Genomic DNA, 19,798 nt, shown 5'->3' with positions numbered 1-19,798 from the left:
TGAATTCAATCCTGTGTGGGGAATATTGCTATCATGAGTGTTAACAACAGAGGTGGGAGGGTGGGCCAGAAATATAAACATGTAAAACTGATTTGTCATTAGCATGTAAAACGGATGTGTCATTTTAACAGTGAGGGCAATTAGGAAAGGGCTTTGTCAGACTAGGTCTCATGAGTTTAGCATGTGGTTTTTAATTGTAATGCGGTCAACAGGAGGGAGGATGACCAGAGCCACGTGTCATGCTTTAGCTAAGGCTACTGTAGGTAGGAAGGGGACAAGGGCACAAGTCTTAATAGTATATCATCTCAGTAAACCATCAGAAATGCTCTTTATTCATTTACATGACACATCTATTCCATATACCTAATAATACATTTGTCATTTCTTACATTTTAATGGGATATTTTTAAAATAGAAGGCTCATGGACTATTCTGTTTTGGACAAATCAATTAAAGAGAGTAAAGAGCAATTTATTCAGCTTTTTGTACAGTCACACAAAAAATCCACTATCCTGAAAACCAGTTATATTTAACTCAGAAACTGATAGAGATCACTTATTTTTTAATTCAGCACAAGGATCCAAAAACGCTGGGTGGTACAGCAGCTCTAAACTTATGACACTAGTAACATTATCTAAATAAAATACAGCAATCCAAATGCATAACGTTTGTACCACTGTCCTGACCAATCTGTCCTGTTTTCTCTCTAGCGCCGGGTCTGCTGTGTGACCAGATATAGGCGAGAATGAGCAGGCGTCGCAGGAGGAACAGCCGCAGGAAGAGCTCGAGCGGAAGCAAGCGTGAGTGTCTGTCTGCTGTCTCCAGCCCGTGACACACGAGGCCTGCATTAAGGCTAATCTGCTAACTAAACCGCCCAGCCTGCTGCATGGCATGTGCCAGCCATGCTCCTGGTGTACTGCCAGAGCGTGGACCCTCAGATAGAGGGATTAGGATACACTTCAGCATGGCTATTATGGTGCTTCACGATGCGATCTTGAAACAAAAGACAACTCTTGAATAACTGTGGGGAAGGAGGGTTTGTCTTGCTTGCATGTGGGATCACTGATGAGAAGCTAAGAAGGCATAGCAATATTCTATAGTAATAAATAATACTAGGCAAACACTAAGATGATAGCTTTGATTCCCATGGTTCAAACACCTCTTCCTGTCTACTGGACTATGGTGTCTTACAACAAAAGACAGCATCTTCAGTTAATAACTCTGAGAAAGGGAGGGTGGGATTTTGTAGCCTACATACAGTAGCTGAGCATATTCATTCATATGAGATTTACCAATATATTTGATTAATAGGTGGTAAAAAGAAGTGTTGACAGCACATATAGTAGGTCATATTTTTGATTTGCAGGGACTCCATAAACTTATAAAGACAATGTTGTTTGGATTGCAGCATCTGCTAAATGAATAACTAGTCTGATAAAAACATCAACACTGATGAAACATAGACATTTTTAACAGCAAAAGAGAGATGATCATAACTGATATTTCAATATTTGTTCTTGTTCTCCCTGTAGAGACCATATCCGTATATAACTTTCAGAAGCATACTAAAAGTCCCATCGATGATGTGGAGCTGAGGGGCGAACATGCGGAAAAGGGGGAGACGGACTCCCTACATAAGGAAAACTCTTTCAGCAAATCAGATGCCGAAGAGGAGAAGGAGGAAGACACAGAGACTGCCTGCAGTGAGAAGAGATTCAGACGGGACAGTACTGTTGGATGTTTAAATGGAAACACAAGAAGCCAGGCAAACATCTTGTCAGGTGACACAACCTCACAGCAAGATCAAGGGGTCCGAATAACCACTTCCGTTACCATTGATAATTTGGAGCAGAACACATCCCAGATTGTCTTTCAGAGATCCCATGGCTCAGGTGCCGTGGGATCAGGGAACAGCACAATCGCTGTCACCACCACCAAGCTGAAAGGCATTAATGCCAACATGAAGATCGAAATCAGGGAGGTTTTGCAGTTGGACGATTCCGATTACAAGACTACATTTATCCTTCAAAGTCAGAGGGCAAAGGACACAGAAGACTCTTCTGAGACCCAGCAGTTTGGCTGTCATATCCCTAGCAATGAGAGCTTTACCTTTGCCTATCCATGGAGCCAGAGGACCATAAATGATAGCAAAATTGGGAAACCATTTGAGAACATGAGTTGTGAGTTTAGTGTGGTTGAGATGAGCAAGGAAGATGCGGACACATCTAGAAATTCAGTGCCAACCATGTGTTACAGCGAGGACATGGACTGTTACAAAAGCTGTTGCCAAGACCACTGCTATGGGTATGGGCATTGTAGTCACAACGACACCGATTTCTCACTTGTCGACGGTTCATCCAGCCGCTCAGCGCTGTCCGATATTTGGCCTTTGCCGAATAAGTTGCCTCTGGCCAACAGTATCACCAGTGAAACAGAGCTGGATGTACCACCCCCGATAGAATTCGCTGACAAAGAGTGCAAGGATGATGTGTATGACCTCACCGAGGATGTTGCATTGTGCCACATCAGCAGCGCCTCCGATGACGTCTACGACCAGGGAGAAAGTTCCTCAGCAATGACGTTTGGAGCTACGAGCTCCAAGCGGGAATCTACATGCCACACGTCTGTAGATGGGGGCAGGAGCTATGACTTGTCTCATTCAACCTCTTTCGAACCCGAGTCCGAGTTGGACACAGAAGAGCTTTATGGGTGGCCCAACGCCCCAGTGAGCCGGACGAGTTTCACCAAGAACTTCATTTACAGGCACAAGCAGAAGGGGTGCATGCGCAACAACAGCATCGCCATCCTGGAGAACAGCAGCCCGCCTGCAGGTTACCTGAACAAGCCAATGAAACGGCGGAAGACATTCCCTGCCGTGGTGGATGAATCCAATGACCACCAGGACAGGCCCATGAGCAGGGACTCGTTCTCCTCTGATGCGCTCTCTCCATTTTTCATGCAGTCTCTTCCGCGCCAAACAGAACTGTCTGGAAGGTTCTACCCAGAGGACGACCCGTTTTATTCCTTCTTTTCTGAGAGTCGCAAGTCTTCCAAGGGTAGCAGCAACTTTAGCTCGAGTCCTGTTCGCACCCACAACGTATTCTCTCCTAATCACTATGCCTGTGGTCTTGGAACAGGAAACTCATTCTTTGGCTCAGACAGAGATGCCATGGAGTGCGAGAGGGGGGAACAGGAACTGTCTGTTGTGGAGGAAGCTAATCCAGAGAGTGTCGTAGGGTGCCCCCAGGAGCACAGTGAGGTTGCAGAAAGTGGTTTTGATGAGGACATCATCGATATAGAGAGCACCATAGAAAATCTCTCCCCGATCAGGTCTGTCTTGTCCAAAGACCCTTTCATCCATATCACCCCTCCCTCACCCGGATCTTCAAGGGACAGCAACATCTACAGCGGCTACAGCGTAGAACAAACAAAGGAGCCCGAAGATCCGGAACCCTACATGGAAGAGTCCATGTCTGATCCAAAACCTTGGACACAGCGCAAGGAGTCTGCTGGTGACATTCAGCCTAAGTCGAGGAAGGGCTCTGTCACAACTGTTATGATGGTGGGCAGTGAGCAGAGAATTCTGCACAGCCACTCCATAGACTCCATAACTTCAGAGAGGAAACACAGAGAGCTGGTGTGCGAGACCCCTTGTCTTCTTCCGATACAGGACGCAGAACAGATGGAAGAGGATGGCGCTGGGGAGACGACACAAGAGGGCCGACTGACACCTCAGAAAGCTCTGGTGTCGGAGTCGAGCATTTCCATCCAGTCTTCCTCCCCGATTCCCTGTGAGGTGGCCGACCTGCAGAGTGACTCCAATCACTCGCTGCGGTCGGCCAACACCTCGCAAGAGATTGAGACAAAGGAGGAGGCAGCCACAGATAAGCAGGTAGAGAAACGCAGCCAGGCCAAATCCCAAAATAAACGGAGCTTTCACACCCCGCGAAGAACTATGATGCAACCATCGGATACTGTGAGAAGGCACAGCTCATCGAAAAGTAAATAATCCTAACACTTTTTCTTGGAACCAGTTTTTAGTGCACATCGATATAGTATGTGCAGCATTGACTGCTGTCAGATTATAAACTTAATTTGATGTTGATTATAATTTGACTATGATACTGTCAGATTATAAAGTGGTTTTGAAGCTATCGGATTATAAATTGAGTTTGATGCTGTCAGATTATAAAGTGATGTTAATGCTATCAGATTATAAATTGACTTTGATGTTGTCAGATTTTAAAGTGATTTTGACGCTACTAGATTATGTTCTGACTTTGATGCTGTCAGATTATAAACTGACTATGATTCTGTCAGGTTATAAAGTGACTTTGATGCTGTCAGATTATAAACAAATTTTGCTTCTTTCTCAGTCTCCTCGGAAGTCAAGGAGCTGCTGAAACTGCCGGCAGATCTGTCTCACAAGGATCCTGAGGAGGCTCCTGATCACTGGGCCAGGAGGCGTAAGCTCTTTAAGGAAAGCAGACAGAGAAGCTCAGCTGGAGGAAGCTCTATCACCAGCAATATCACGGACGAGTCAGGTATGTCACCTCTCGCACTGCAAGAGTCACAAGAATGCAAGGTAATTTGGACATGTTAAATTAATGTTATATTTAAATATACAGTTTTAAAAGATGGATTATTATATGACTGGTAGCCTTTGCCATCATTTGAATTATAGTTTTGCATTAACATACACTTGTGATGCAATGTTGAATTAATTGTGCATTAGTCACTGTATGTCAGCTAAATTGTCTGAAAATATATTTGATCTTGTTGTCCCTTAAAGACACAATGTTCTCAGAGGAAACTCGATCAGTGGACATGTCGATGCGGGACATGGAGGACAGAGGCTTCTATACAGAGACGTTCCACTGTGCGTCATGGATTTATCGCGGGGATGATGTCAGTCCCAGCGAGAGCCCGCGCTGCCTGAGCAAGCGGCCAAGGCCCGTCACCAGTAGGACAACCTCTTCCTCCTGATGATGTCATTTCCTGTTTATTGTGTTAATCCCAATCTTTCATTTTGCTCCTCACAAATTCAAGATATTTATTTAAAATTATTTCGCTTTTTTCTTTTTTTCTCCACTTTTTAGTTCGTGAGAGGACAGTAAAGATCACTAAAGGATTTGGAGAGTACCCATGGGGGTTCAGAATCCAATTCTCGAAGCCAATCATTGTCACTGAAGTTGACACAAGTGAGTTCCAGCACCTTTTCATGTAGTCTTATTTAGGACAGTAATTATTGTGACACACTTAGCCAAATAAGCTTACCTGACCCGATGCCCCCAGAAGGATCCTGTAGACAGTTGATGGTTGGCCAAACAGCTCTCAGCAATGTGCTTGAATCCTCACTCATGTACTACCTATTAATACTGTATACACCTGGACAATATTCCATAATTCAATGGAAACAGTGGGAGAAATTGACAGCTAGCTTCAAATGTAGAGCCAAGTATAAAGAATAAAAAGTACACTAGACTTTCTTGGTGTTGATTTCTGTGTGCCATCCTCACTATGGTCACAGATGGTGCAGCAGAGGAGGCGGGGCTTCTCGTTGGTGATTATGTACTGGCCGTGAATGGAACAGATGTCACCAGTGTTCCACATTCTGAGGCAGCAGACTTGGCTCGACAAGGTAGCCTACAATGACCATTCATAGACCTAATCTTGGTACCTGTTTTAAAGGATTAACCTGCTCACAAATATGATATAAACAGATAGATGTTATTGCTTTGTGACAAAGCCCATGTTACAGCACACATCACATAATCTAAATATGTTATAAATCTGTGATATCCAAGATGATCACAAAAATGATTGGGTCGCTTTACAGGTCCAGATCTGCTGACCATGGTCATTGGGTCAGACATCAGTCGCTCTCCGAACACCCCAAGGCCGGCCTGTCGGGGGTACTTGCACAAACGCACCCAGTCCAGCCTGATCAAAGGCTGGAGGAGGAGGTGGTTTGTGCTACGGCACGATTGCTGTCTCTACTACTACAAACACAAAAGGGTAAGATTTGCTTCACATCCAAACAGTAAAGGCAATATGGTCATTGTAAAGTTGTAATTATTGTAAAATGAAATTTGCAACATTTCATTCTGTATTAGTATCACATACCATTTACTTAATGCAGCAATATCATTTTGTATTTGTATACTATATAATATTTTTTAAATAATTTCAGTGCCTCAACATAATGAATCACGTCATTAGTACATAGATAAAGAATTGTATAAAACATGACTGGAACAGATCTTTTGTAATGCCTCCATTTCTCTGTGCAGGATGAGGGGAAAAGCCAAGCATTGTCAAAGATGAAGCTGGAAGGTGCGGAGGTGGAAGCCGACTCCAGTCTTGGCAAACCTTTTGTGTTTAAATGCTCCCCTGTGTCGGCTGGGAGGGTTTATTACTTTTGTGCCACATCAAACCAAGAGATGAAAAGGTAATGAGCTGCGAGCTGTGGAAGGAGAATGTATGATTTATCATTGATCACACACTGTGCGCTGCACCTCAAACATCCTATGTCATATAAGTATGTAATCTAGGTATTAATAACACACAATTTGCAAGTGAGCAATTGACACACACATACATACACACACACACACACACAAACACACACACACACACACACACACATAAACACACACACACACGCGCACGCACACACACACACACACACACACACACAAACGCACACACACACACACACACACACACACACACGCACACACACAAGCACGCACACACACACACACACACACACACACACACACACACACACACACATCATGCGAACATGCGAGTATTCTCCCCTCCTATCAGATGTAAGATGCTGTAAGATGTACAGATGTATCTGTTTAAATGCTGATGATGTTTTTTACACCATTATGTTTTTCTGTAGATGGTTAGAGGCCATGTCTCAAGCAGTTCAACCTCTACCTCAGGTAAGCACAGATGTTAGCATCAGTCTCGCTGACTTACTTTACAAAAATGTACTGTTAATGCAATTGTTTACTGTAACTGTCCATTAGAAAATTATTGAGGTTGATAAAAAGAAGTTTCCTTTTTCCATTGAGGAATTTTTAACTGAAATTCCATCAAAACAAATATTTTCTTCCAAATCTCTACTACTGTAAATAATGATCTCTGAGCCCCTCAGGGCATCTAAATGAACAAACACTGTCTGGGGGTCAATGTTAGGCTGACACAGTACAAACAACGTCTGCAAGCCTGACGCCAGCCCAAAACAAAATCTGTTCACTTGGTAGCTGACACTGACCGTCTGGTTCCTGTCCCTCCCCCCTCCCCCCTTGACTGTCCGTTGACTATCTGGGCGCTGATTCATGTGCTTCAGAACCACGTGTGGGTGGACGTGACACGGCACAACTCAAGCCTGCCCCCTCTGGCCGTCAAGACTCCCGAGTGCCTGGGGCTGCTCCACCAGCTGGACCGCACCAAGGACGTGTGGATGCAGAACTACTGCATCCTCAAAGATGGCTGCCTCTATCTTTACGCCAGCATTCGATCCACAAACGCCTTAGGTGAGAGGTTTATTTGTCTGTCAGATAAAGTTGAATCTTTCACTATGTGTAGGCATAAGTGTATGTATAAATATAACAATGAATCTTCTTTTGTTGAGTTTTTTTTAGTTTATATTGTATAGTAATATGCTTAATTAATTTGCTGCATTGTTGTCAATACATCTTTTGATAAGATGTGCATTGTGCATCATCAACACACCCACTCCTGTCAAATGAATTTTTGGGATCATTTTTGTGACTTTTTTTTCAGGGGGGATTTACCTTCATGGGTACAGTGTCAAAGAACAACCAATGGGATCGAAACGCTCCACCATTGAACTGAGGCCTCCGTCAGAAGAGTTTAAAACTTTCCACCTCTGTGCAGAAAACCCCACCGAAAACAAACGGTAAGGGATGATCAAAATGTTTGGAGAGAGTTATTTGTGTCATTTCTGTTGTGCCATAATTGTGTTGTGCTAATAATATTAGACATGGAGTATGTGTACTTTAACCTTAAGATTTGTCACACCATTGATGTAAACTATCAGAATAAAAGAATAATCTAGTCCCTTTCTGTAAAATAAACAGATAAAATAATTAACGATAGGTGGAAGGACCCATTCTCTTTCAGGGATTACATGTGGGTCTTGCATATTGCACATTTTTATGTTTACTGTTTGTTTACTTGTCAGAACAAAACTGTGTACGGGTTTCTCTCTATCTCTCACTCGTTTGTGTCCCCCAGACAGCTCTTGATATTAGTTGTTAATTGGACATGTACATGTACATGTTCTTTTTTCAAATCAAAACACAGCAAAGACTGCACACACACACACACACACACACACACACACACACACACACACACACACACACACTCTCTCACACACACACATGCAAAGCCTTCTCCCATTCACTGAAATATGATAATTTTGCTTCATTTGCCACAGATGGATCTTGGCCCTCAGAGCCACCATCAGCAAATGGGTACCCCTGCACCGGGCCATTCAGGACTACATGAGCAAACCCCCGGAGGAGACCCGCATGTGAGCACCCCATGTGTGCACCCCTGGAGGAAACCCTCATGTGAGCACCCCATGTGTGCACCCCATGTGAGCACCCCTGGAGGCCATTTCTAACCTACTTCATCAACATCATTTTACTATGAACTCTTTTTTTAATGCTGATTTCATTGTATGTTTCCATTCAGAAACATTTTGAAAACACTAGTGTCTTGGATAGAGCCAGATGTACTGTAATAGTATATCTGTCTAGTGACCACCCTGTTGATACATGGACTCAATGTGGATGGGGTGTCATCACAGAAGTAATGCCATTTAGAATTCCTTTTAGTTTCATTTACAGTACATCAGCCCAAACAACCCCAGAATATGGGTCTGAAAAGAGCACTGATTGTTGTTTGGCACAGAGTACACAGACAAGTGAAGGGAAGGGGGATTTCTTGTTTTAGTATTTGTTTCCTACATAAGTCTCGTCTATGTTTACAGTAGTCTCCAGACTGTGACTTAATCAGTCAGTAAGTTCCTAGAAAAACACAGACACTGGTTATCTAAAACATGTCTGCCAGTATGATCTAGGATCTGTTTGTTTGCACTAAATGTACATATATTTTCTTTTAATTAAATTAACTTTTTCTGTTAGGTAAGTTTGAAAAGGCTACAAGTATTTCCCCAGTTTTAAAGAAATGTGAAAAACTCTATACTATTGCTCGTTCTTGACTTTTTGGTACTGTAGATGTAATTTAGTTGCTACTGCTCAAAATAATGGCAGGCATGCTCAATGTAAAGATGCATTATTTGTATTGTTTTTAAGTGTTCTTCTGACATTGCAATAATGACCTAATTTGCACCTAATTTTTGTAAGTTTTGCGATGCTCTTTCATGTGTCATAACAATATACAGTACAATCTTTACTGTTTGTATTAAATGATTTTTTATTATTGTGCATAGCTTGTGACTGCTATGTAGTAAAGACCTTCATCAACTTGCTTTTCTCTGTGCATTCACTAAATTGGCATCAGGAATGTATCCATGTGTGAGTAACACTTGATAATGACAGGCCACAATAAATAGCAAAGTTGCCATCACCTGGCTAATAGTTTGTTAATGATTGTTAATAATAATTGATACTAAGTATTGATACTATTCATGATTCAAAAATGTGCTTATAAAGCAATTATATACACTATAAGACACCTTAAGGATAGATCAAGAATCAAAAAAATTACAAATAGCTTTATCTTTAAAATGAGCATTGAAGAAAAATGATTCACATTAAAACAACAGATTTGTCATCATCAACATGTTGTAGTATACTGTAGCTGAAGTAATACAACTAAAGTAAGAGGAGTTAACGTTCTTTGTTTTTGAATGATGTTACTTTAACAAGACTATTTAGTAATAATGGGTAATCATTAACAATCATCCACAAACTATTTGATAAATGCTACTTTGCTATTTTTTGGCCTTGGCCTGTTTTTGTGAAGTTACCCAACTTTCCTTTTCCTTATCACTTAACTGTAGGCCTATCAATCTAAATGTGTGCACATCTCCAGTGCAGATGAGAGATCCTTTTCCTTGTCACATAATATGGTTTCAACAGTCACCTATTCTCTTTTTTGCTGAGATTTACCAAGGGGGGGGGGGGGGTTATCTTTTGTTGCATTTGTTCATTTTGAAAGTCACAAACACCTTGGCTCATAGGGTAAGGACATAGGGAGACTGACACCGTCGGGTAATGTTTAAATAATAAGCTTACATTTATTTACAAATATTTACATAAGTTAGTAAGTGGGAAGCAACAAAATATCAAATAAAGTGTCATGCGTGTCGTGTGTATGTGTAGTACATAATAAAAAGGCAACTGGAATAGCCGCAGCCAGCTCTTATAGCAACGTCAAGCCAGAGCAGGACAGAGAGACCGAATGAGGCCACAGGACACAGGCTTTATTCCGGAGTCCAATAACACGGAGGCACGCCCCTCATTAACAACAGACCACTGAACCCTCCAGCTCCTCCTGCAGGTCGAAAAACAACAGACATGACAAACAGCAACAATAGTGGACAGAGACACCATAAAGGCAGAGTAGAGGGAGGAAAAGGTGTGACGCCTCACGACAAGGCAAAGCCGGAACAAACAACAAGGTTGAATTAGCTATCTTATATCTCATTTTAGGAGTTGCATAGGCAAAAGACCATAACCATAATAACCATATCTCACCAACACCAAGGTATGTTATTTCAACAGGGGACAAAGTGTTAAAACTGAACTAGACCTGCCATGTTATGAGTAATTCATTATGCCTATGTAAGCTACGCCAGTTTAAATCATATGAATCCTCTATCACAATAAGCAAGGTGAGTAGGCCTATTATAATATACTGTTGAAGTACGTCTACTCTTCTTTTTTTTTTAGCTAGATGGTCCGTGAGGTTTTTTTTATTGGTTAAGTGGTCCTTGGTCTGAAAAAGTTTGAGAAACACTGTTCTAAACTAGTTTGTTTCTTACACTATGGTTGTTACATAATATGTGGTGTTTGTCAGAACTCTCAAGTTGACATAGCACAGGAAACATGTTTTATTGAGTTAGACATGACGTCATTGTAGCATCAAGCAACACAATGTTGCACTGGTTAACACAGTGCCTCATGTCAGAATGCCTAAGCCAGGCCTTTCTGTAAAAAAAATAATAATCTGGTTCAAAAGAGCAGTGGGTCGATTCATGATCAACATCTCTTAATGATTTTCATACCAGTATGTAATTTAGTTTATATTAAAAATATATATAAATATGTGTTTTAAAATGCTGTGGGTATGATTTAAGTCAGATTTGCTCCAAAGTGTTATGAGTCTGTCTTTGCAGTGCTACACCTTTCTATTATGCTAAATGGATATCGGGCCAGTAGATTCTATGTAATTTTGCACACAAACAGATGGACAGACAGACGGACAAACCTCACTGGTAACTAAGAACATATCTTAAAGCATGAACTAAATGATGTTTTATAAACAAAGTTCGGGTGGAGCCTTCGGGATGATTGACAGCAATTAACTCACCCACTGCCGCCGCAGGGTAGGCCTATTTAAGCCGACCTCCTTTTCCATACGTCACACGCTCCGACGTTCGCGAAATCATTCAGTCTGCGTATCGTTCGCATTGACAAGACAGCTCTCATGGAACTGGAAATCCACCCAGCGCCAGCAAGGCGTTGACCCTACCCACTGGACAGTGGCTCGCATCCGCAGCACTCTCCATTCCCGCGGCATCGCGATGCCGCATGTCGGATAGGAAGTTCCATCTCCTCCGCCTTCTAACGCAGTCGGATAACCCGGTCTTTTCGCCCTCCCGCTCCCTCACTTTGTTTTCCTCCCCAGACCAGGAAGCAAGCTGCTCCTTCTGGCATCCCGACGCGGTTCCTTCCGCCGGCCATTCAGCCGGACGAAGCACACACCACCAGCCACCTCGCGAACCGGGCACGCCGACAGCACTTTCCGGCACCACACGCTTCAGAGCGTATCATTCAGCTGCTTCAGCCACAGCCACTGCCACGTCAGCGGCTCAGGCCCATTCCCGCCGGATCTCCGCCGTATTTCCGGGTCCAGCCCCACTTTTCCAGACGGCCCCGGTAGCGACAGCGTCGCTACTCCCCCCCCCCACTCCTTCTTTCCCTCCCCCATCCACCTCCCCTAGCCAGGACTCGGTCCAGGCCTGCCCCACCTCCAGTCGTTCCGACGACTGCTCCCTCCCTCCCCCCTCTCCCCCTCCCCTTTCCATCCCGGGAGCCACGTCTGTACAGCACGCCTCAACTCACGAAGCGTCAGCTCGAAGAGTCACCTCACTAGCTCCCCATCTCTCTTATGAGTTAGCGAGCACCTGGTCTTAGTCGGCGCCGATAGCGACAGCGTCGCTACTCCCCCCTAACCCTCTTTCCTTCCCCGTCCCACTTCCCGCGACCCTGTCCCAGGTTGCTCCCCTTCCGGTCGCGTCAGCGACCGCTCCCTCCCTCCCCCCTTTTTCTCCCTTCCCATCTCTTCCCCGGCTCCGCGCTAGACCAGCCCGCAGCAGCGGGTCATCAGCACTCCGCGAGTGCTTCGGACCACGACGTCCCGTTCCGGCAGCAAAACTATTCTTTAGCCACAGCACAGGCCCTGCCACCGCCTCCTCACGCTGCAGCATTCGAACCACCACCCGTCACAGCGCCCACCAGGAACCTCATCTTGTCAGGTGCAGACGTAGACCTTTCTACCATTCTTCCCTCCCTTCCTATTCCCTCTCATAACCGGGATCTAGTTTGCGGCGAACTGGTTTTTCTCTAAAAAAAAAAAAAATTCTGGCCCAGCATCAAAAAACCCTGTCATTTCCCGAGTTCACCATAGCTTTTGCCAACTACACAGAAGTCGTCTGTTTCGTGTTCTCCAGTCGACGCAGATGACTAAGCTAAATGACTACCCGGCCATCATCGCCGGCCTAGCCGTATCCTACGGTGGAGCTCATTTTCATACGTAGGCTACCACCGGCTGTTTTCAGCAAAATGCGCTGCCAGAGTCGGCCTCTGGAACTAAAACCCCTACTGGGGCGCGCTCTATATGGAGCTCCATAACCGCGTTTTCCTAGGACTTAAGCCATCTTGTCCCCTCTGCAATAGCCCCAGTCACGGCGCGGTCGAGTGTCCACTAGTCAACTCATTCCCCAGGGCCGCCCTTTCATCTCGCATCTCCTAAACTGCGCTCAGCAACCCCATCTCTCGAAGACGTCGTATCTCTAGATGCCCAGTGTCTGGCCGATATCAAACTATGGAGGATGTTTTAGACGAATGGAATGGTCTGTGCACGTTCTACGACGACTGCCAATCATCTCCAGAAGAGCTCCAGTTGTACACCGACGCAGCCCCCTCAACAGGCTTCGGAGGCTTTTTCAAAGGGCGCTGGTTTGCATCCCCGTGGCCACTAGAGTTCAGAGAGCTAACAACTGGAAACGAATCGTCAGCCGTGTTCGAACTCTACCCCGTAGCCATCACGGCCCTACCTGGGGGAATGAGCGGACCTCCAAGAGCGATAATCCACAGCGACAACGAAGCCGTAGTGCACGTCATTAATAACTCGAGCTCAAAATCGCCTGCGCTTTCCCCTCTTATTATGCGTCTAATCTGGATAGCAGCCAGCTACCAGCTTATTATAAGAGCCGCGCACGTCCCCGGTTGCCACAATGGAATTGCTGACTCTCTCTCTCGTCTTAAATTCCAGAGATTCAGAAGCTCGGCTCCAGAGGCGGACCCGTACCCTACTCCACTCCCCAGCTTTTCGGAGACCATCTTCCCATAAACCACCCCCTCAGCTATCTTCAGCCCATCACAGCCGACCAAGCCCTTCATGCCCTCGCACCCAGGACCATGCAGTCCTACTGGACTGCTTGGTCGTGCTTCAAACAGTTCCACGCAAAGCACTCACTACCATTTACCAGTTTCGATGCAGTCACCATATCATCATCACCTACGCCCACACTTCACTCGGGATCAAAGTTTCTTCCATTAGAGTCTACCTAGCTGGCATTCATTTCTTCTACAAACGCTCCCACGGCTCCGAATGCCCCTTCTCCGACACCAGGATAGGCTTGTTAATTAAAGGTATCCGTAGGCAACATCCAGTCCCCCAAGACTCCCGCCTTCCCATTACCTCAAGCATTCTCGCCACCCGCCTCGCTACCCTTCGCAAAGGGTCATGTCACCGCATTCCGATTCCACCATCTCCGTTATGTTTCTACCGGCCTTTTTGGGCTGCTGAGATGTAGCGAGTTTACATGCCCTTCGTCTCTCTTCATTCCCGATGTCCACCCGTGCATCGCAGATCTAGAGCAGCTAGACCAAGACACCATTCGATTTACCATCAAACAGAGTAAAACCGATCAGTCCCGAAAAGGACACTCCATATCCATTTAACTCCGCCTCAGATCTTCAGCCTTTCCAATACCTATCTCACTACATCTCATATCGGTCAGCTCAAGCTTCGTCTACTAGCCCGCCCTTCGTGTCAGACGAAGGGCTACCCATCACTCGCCACAGATTCCAGACACTCTTAAAAACCATTCTAGTCAAATCTGGTTTTCCCGCGGATCGCTACTCCGCACACTCCTTCAGGATAGGAGCTGCCACAACAGCTGCGCTCAACGGCTTATCGGAGCAACAAATTAAAATACTGGGCCGTTGGTCCTCGGATGCCTACCAGTCTTACATCCGCTCCAATCTAGCGGATTTACGACTCGCTCAGCAAGCACTTATGTAGTTGGTAGCGGCCTTTCTCTGTGATCTTTTGGGGTGCAAGCGGTCATCGCTCTATCGCGATATCCGCTCCAGGCACTCCGGGACCACGGACAGCTACCTTGCCAAACACGCACTTCTCCCATACATTCTAGTCTAGCTGAGGCAATCATATAGAAGGGCGAACTAGTGAAATGATGTTTTATAAACAAAGTTCGGGTGGAGCCTTCGGGATGATTGACAGCAATTAACTCACCCACTGCCGCCGCAGGGTAGGCCTATTTAAGCCGACCTCCTTTTCCATACGTCACACGCTCCGACGTTCGCGAAATCATCCCCCCTCCTCCCCCTACTCCTCCATTTCACCAATTGCCCTGTTACTCATCCTCCTTACACAGGGGGGTGCAAGCGGTCATCGCTCTATCGCGATATCCGCTCCAGGCACTCCGGGACCACGGACAGCTACCTTGCCAAACACGCACTTCTCCCATACATTCTAGTCTAGCTGAGGCAATCATATAGAAGGGCGAACTAGTGAACACAGAGTAATATAACAGATCAGACCCAATATGTTTCCCCCAATTGGATACCTGTGCCTCTTTCTTTAACTACCCATAACAAAAATATTGACAACATACCCTCCTGTATTACTGTAACGATGAATCCAGAGACAAATTGTTTAAAATATTTTTCAGAAGACTGTTTAAAATGCACATCCACATGTCTCACCTACACAAAAAAAGTATTTAAATATCATCTATTTACTAAGGGTGTCCTTATGGACATTATTTTCCTGAATATCACAGTGTTGGACATTAAATTATAATGTTGGTAGAACTGTTTAATGCTCAACCTTCAGTAGCCCAACTCAACTACTGTAAGCAGGAGATGCCACAGCCATTTCCCCTCCTTCTAAATTCTCCAACGTTGCACCACCAGTTTTTTTTTTATCTGAAAGAGGCCATAGTGAGTGGACTGAATATCCCAGACTGTGAGTGGACTGATCTGAGTTTTTGCTGTTGATCGCCCCAGTCTTAGTTGGACTCATCAAACACTTCTCTGAAAAAAAAAAATGTGAAGACTGTTGTATACCATAGCCAGTGGAGTTGTCATCTTTGTTCTTGTGTTTCACGTTTGCTTTGTTGCTGGACTCATGTTCGATTAAGCACATTCCTGAAAAAATGGGAAATACTGCTCTAATACCTTAGAGCAAGGCATTTTGTCTTGATGGATGAACGGACAGACGGAGGGAAATGAGGCCAATAAAGCACTTCTAGATCAGCCAAATTGTCTAATTCCTTGCTTTTCCTAACTAGATGTGAACATGCCAGTGATTGGATAAAAACATCACAAATTTGTATTCAATACATTTCATGCAAAACATATAGCATGTCAAACACCATCAATATGAAGAAAAACCTAAAGACTACTAAAACACATAGATTTAATATGTAAGAGGTTGGGCTCTTTGTGAGAGCACACAAGGGTCACATCCCCACAGCCATCAATGCCAGCATTCCTCATAACCCTGGCTCTGGCTTCTTATTGCTAAAGTCTTTAATGCAAGCTACAGCTGGCAACAGAGAAGACATACAACAGCTTGCATGTTGCAGTCAGAGGAGTTGGCCTATAAGTGAGTGAGCAGAAGAAACTATTTATAGGCTACTACTCTTCAGGGGGCAAGAGGGGGCAACTTTAATTTTGCAGTCTTCATGGACCTTTGATTGACCTTTCAAAGTCAAAGTCAAAGTCAAAGTCAGCTTTATTGTCAATTTCTTCACATGTTCCAGACATACAAAGAGATCGAAATTACGTTTCTCACTATCCCACGGTGAAGACAAGACATATTTTACCAATTTAAGTCCACAGACAAACATAACATTCAAGTAAACAAAAAAGTAAGTAAATAAGAGGGCACATATAATAATGAAAAAAATAAGAGCAGCAAAATTTGGTTGAAATTGTGCATAGACAGTCAATAAAATACTAGTGCAAAGTCAGGCCAATAAAAGGCTTGGGTAGTTCTGTTTGACCTAAGTAAGAAAGAAAGAAAGTTTATCCATTTGTTTCTGTCACATGTTCCAGTTTAATTTTGAAACTGAAATATAAATTTATGAATCTGCAAGAATAAGCTAGTTTATTTACTTCAGAACAAAGAGGGGAACGGGTAGGCTAACCTGTGTATGTTAAATCAATGTTCCAGTTTCATTTTGAAACTGAAAGGTGCATTTCTAAAACTGGCAAATGGCAAAGAGTTTGTTAATGTTCCAGTTTCATTTTGAAACTGAAAGGTGCATTTCTAAAACTGGCAAATGGCAAAGAGTTTGTTAATGTTCCAGTTTCATTTTGAAACTGAAAGATTAATTCAACTGACCGCCATTGATAATCACCAGCATTGAAAACACTGCCTTAGTCCTAAAAAGGAGCAAAAAGAGAGACTACACCAAGTGTGAAGTCCTACAGACTTTTGTGCCTGCCATGTAGTTACCTGCCCACAAGATGTCGCCATTCTGCCTTTGTGTGTTTTGTTTACTTGCTCCCCTTTCTTTGGTTAATGGAAACCCTTCTGTGATTGGAGGATTGGATAATTGGGGTTGATGTACCAGCCTATTTAAGATCCTGGGTTTTCTTAGTCTTTGCTGAGTTTTCCTGAGAGACACAGTGTGAGTACCCGTTCTTTGTCTGTGCTACTAATTCTTGAGCTCTTGTTTTTGATTTTGACTTCTGCCTGCATTTTTGAGAATTTGAAAAGCCTATTTTTTGTGCTGAAATACCTTTTGTTGGAACTTTGATTTTTGACTGAAGACTTTTTGTTGTCATTGGACTGCTGGCTGTGAACTTTTGTTTTCGGGACGCTGGGAGCTTCCACTGAACTGAACTGAACGGAAGAACTGCATTTGTTGTATCCTGTGTTTTTGAAAGTAAAGACTTATCACAACTCATTGCTTCTCTGCATGTCTGTCCAAGATCCACCACCCCACAAAGTTCGTGACACCAAGACTGTATGAAATGTATGTACATGTACTGTAAGTATGCATGTATGTATCAAGGACTTGGTCAAAATATAATTGTTTATATCAGAACATGTGCAACATTAAGCAAAGAATAGAGATGTGAACTTCACATAAGATAATCATCTTTAGGCTACTTACCCTGTTGATATGTAATAAGGATATCATACATATTTGTATATTGGTATCATGTGATGGTGAGCATAGTTCCCTGCTGTGAATAATCTGTCATATCCTCTATTTCAGATATACACAGGAGAGGTGTTATATTCCATGTGCTAGGTAGGGGATTTCCCACAGCGGCTAATCAACAACCATGCCTGTTTAAAATCAAAAACAAAATCACCAACAAAGCAATCTTTGTGGGCAAAAAGCATCAACGACAGTGCCTTTGTGAGCATTTCACTGGGGTCATTAAGCAGGCACCTTCCTTCATGTGTTTCATTGAATTAGGCCCAAGACATCTGCAGAGGGCTCAACAGTGGTTTCCCATACCCACCCCATCCACATGACATGTTCTCTATTAATAAAAAACAACAAATTCCTCTGTCTATATTATAATCATTGCTGTGACTGTTTATGGTCCCGTGTAAAGACTGTCAATCTGTTTTAATCTGCTCAATTTATATATGTTCCTTTTTTTGAACATTTTAATTTAATTTTGAAAGTAACAGACAGAATAACACCAGTAAGTTACTGAGTGTTATTCTGTCTGTAACTTTCAAAGTTACTGACAGTATCAGTATCTTGCAATTCATTTTCAATAGGGGACAAAACTGAAACCTACAATGTGACATGCTGTGAGTAATTTGTTATAAGCAAGAGAGTGTTTATATTTATGTACAACATCAAACACAGAGAAGAGATGTAAACCCTAGACTTCTTCAAAACCCCCAAAACAATGCCTAAAGCAGTAATGAGCATATGTTATTCCAGGGTAGGAATTTCACCGCGGCCACGACGGCCATGGCCATCTTTGCCCCTTGCGTTGGCCGTGATGCCCCTTTGAAAATCAGAGGTTTACAGGCCACTGTGGCCTTGGTGCCCCCATCTTTCAATATTCTGGTTTGCGTCCGACTAATAGCGTATTTTATTAGCCTATGACAAAATAATCTTAGCATTCACAGCGCAAATTAATGTAGTCTTTTATGCAGTGGAGAAAGTGACTGCACACTGCAAGAAAGAAAGTGCGTCCAGATTCACCCATTCTTCAGTTTAACTACAGTACTTGCCATACAGACATCACAAGTATCACATCACATGAAAGAGTTTTTTTCTCAGCTTGTAAACAATGTTAGCCATTTGGTGAACGGTTCGCGAGACAAATAAATACTATGATTAAATTGAATCATAAATTCTAGGTTCTGCGCCTATCTCCCTACACATTCATCTTGGTGGAATACTTCACAAATCCTTCGTTCAAAACATGGCAAACAATATATCAAAACTAGATGTACCGCGGAGCGGTACAAAATATGACCGCCGCCCAGTCCAGCACATGTTTTCCACAAAAATAAGTCACGCTGAAAGGCATATATGATTCTAACTGTCTCACTAAATTGCATTATGCACACTCAATTCTCACTGGTATCTGCTAGACAACAAGTACCAAAACATGATTAGTTCATAGATTTCACATGTAATATACATTTTATACAACCCCACCCCCATCTTGCCTGTTCATAATTCTGAGAAATTCTTGAATTGTGTGCATGTGTGCGTGTACATGTTTATGTTTATGTGTGTGTGGGTGGGTGTGTGTGCTTGTTGGTGTACGGTCACTAAATGTACACATAAATTATTTTATTGTAAGGCCCACCATGAACGAAAATCCACGAAACTTGGCATGCATTTGGAGGGTGTCGTAATGATCCTACACTTTCAATTTCGTGCAGTTTTGACCATGTCAGCCAGAGATATTGTGATGAAAACACCTAATGTTTTGCTTTTTAATTTTTAACTAGGTGGCGCTATACATGAAAT

The 19,798-nt window shown here is 43.5% G+C and overlaps 1 protein-coding gene and 1 long non-coding RNA gene across 3 annotated transcripts; one reads left to right on the top strand and one right to left on the bottom strand.

Moving 5' to 3' along the window:
- The first annotated feature begins 745 nt into the window (after positions 1-745).
- pdzph1 (PDZ and pleckstrin homology domains 1) lies at positions 746-9,141 on the top strand. The gene is made up of 12 exons (XM_042059888.1): positions 746-800; positions 1,533-4,001; positions 4,377-4,544; positions 4,793-4,963; positions 5,100-5,201; positions 5,531-5,641; positions 5,840-6,018; positions 6,294-6,451; positions 6,914-6,956; positions 7,367-7,553; positions 7,804-7,939; positions 8,483-9,141. Exons 1-12 carry the CDS (start codon positions 746-748, stop codon positions 8,580-8,582), a joined length of 3,879 nt encoding a protein of 1,292 aa, XP_041915822.1. The 3' UTR covers positions 8,583-9,141.
- Positions 9,142-11,131: 1,990 nt separating this feature from the next.
- On the bottom strand, positions 11,132-18,130 carry LOC121680414. Of its 2 annotated transcripts, XR_006021691.1 has the most exons (4): positions 17,957-18,130; positions 16,008-16,112; positions 15,658-15,863; positions 15,450-15,533 (listed from the first exon to the last, which is right to left on the bottom strand). It is a non-coding gene; the product is annotated as an uncharacterized LOC121680414 (long non-coding RNA). The 2 variants fall into 2 exon arrangements; XR_006021690.1 differs by lacking the exons at positions 15,450-15,533; positions 15,658-15,863; positions 16,008-16,112 and adding exons at positions 11,132-11,225; positions 15,897-15,977.
- Positions 18,131-19,798: the final 1,668 nt, after the last annotated feature.

The sequence above is a fragment of the Alosa sapidissima genome, chromosome 13 (genome assembly GCF_018492685.1).
Source record: "Alosa sapidissima isolate fAloSap1 chromosome 13, fAloSap1.pri, whole genome shotgun sequence".
NCBI classification, from domain to species: Eukaryota; Metazoa; Chordata; class Actinopteri; order Clupeiformes; family Clupeidae; genus Alosa; species Alosa sapidissima.
The sequence above is the reverse complement of the archived record's forward strand: the minus strand, read 5'-3'. Positions and strand labels throughout refer to the sequence as shown.

Bases quoted from the DNA above. Each gene is read 5' to 3' on its own strand.
- pdzph1 (XM_042059888.1), top strand. From the start codon at position 746: ATGAGCAGGCGTCGCAGGAGGAACAGCCGCAGGAAGAGCTCGAGCGGA. The intron at 6,452-6,913 runs GTAATGAGCTGC...GTTTTTCTGTAG, and splicing joins TCAAACCAAGAGATGAAAAG to ATGGTTAGAGGCCATGTCTC. The intron at 7,940-8,482 runs GTAAGGGATGAT...CATTTGCCACAG, and splicing joins AACCCCACCGAAAACAAACG to ATGGATCTTGGCCCTCAGAG.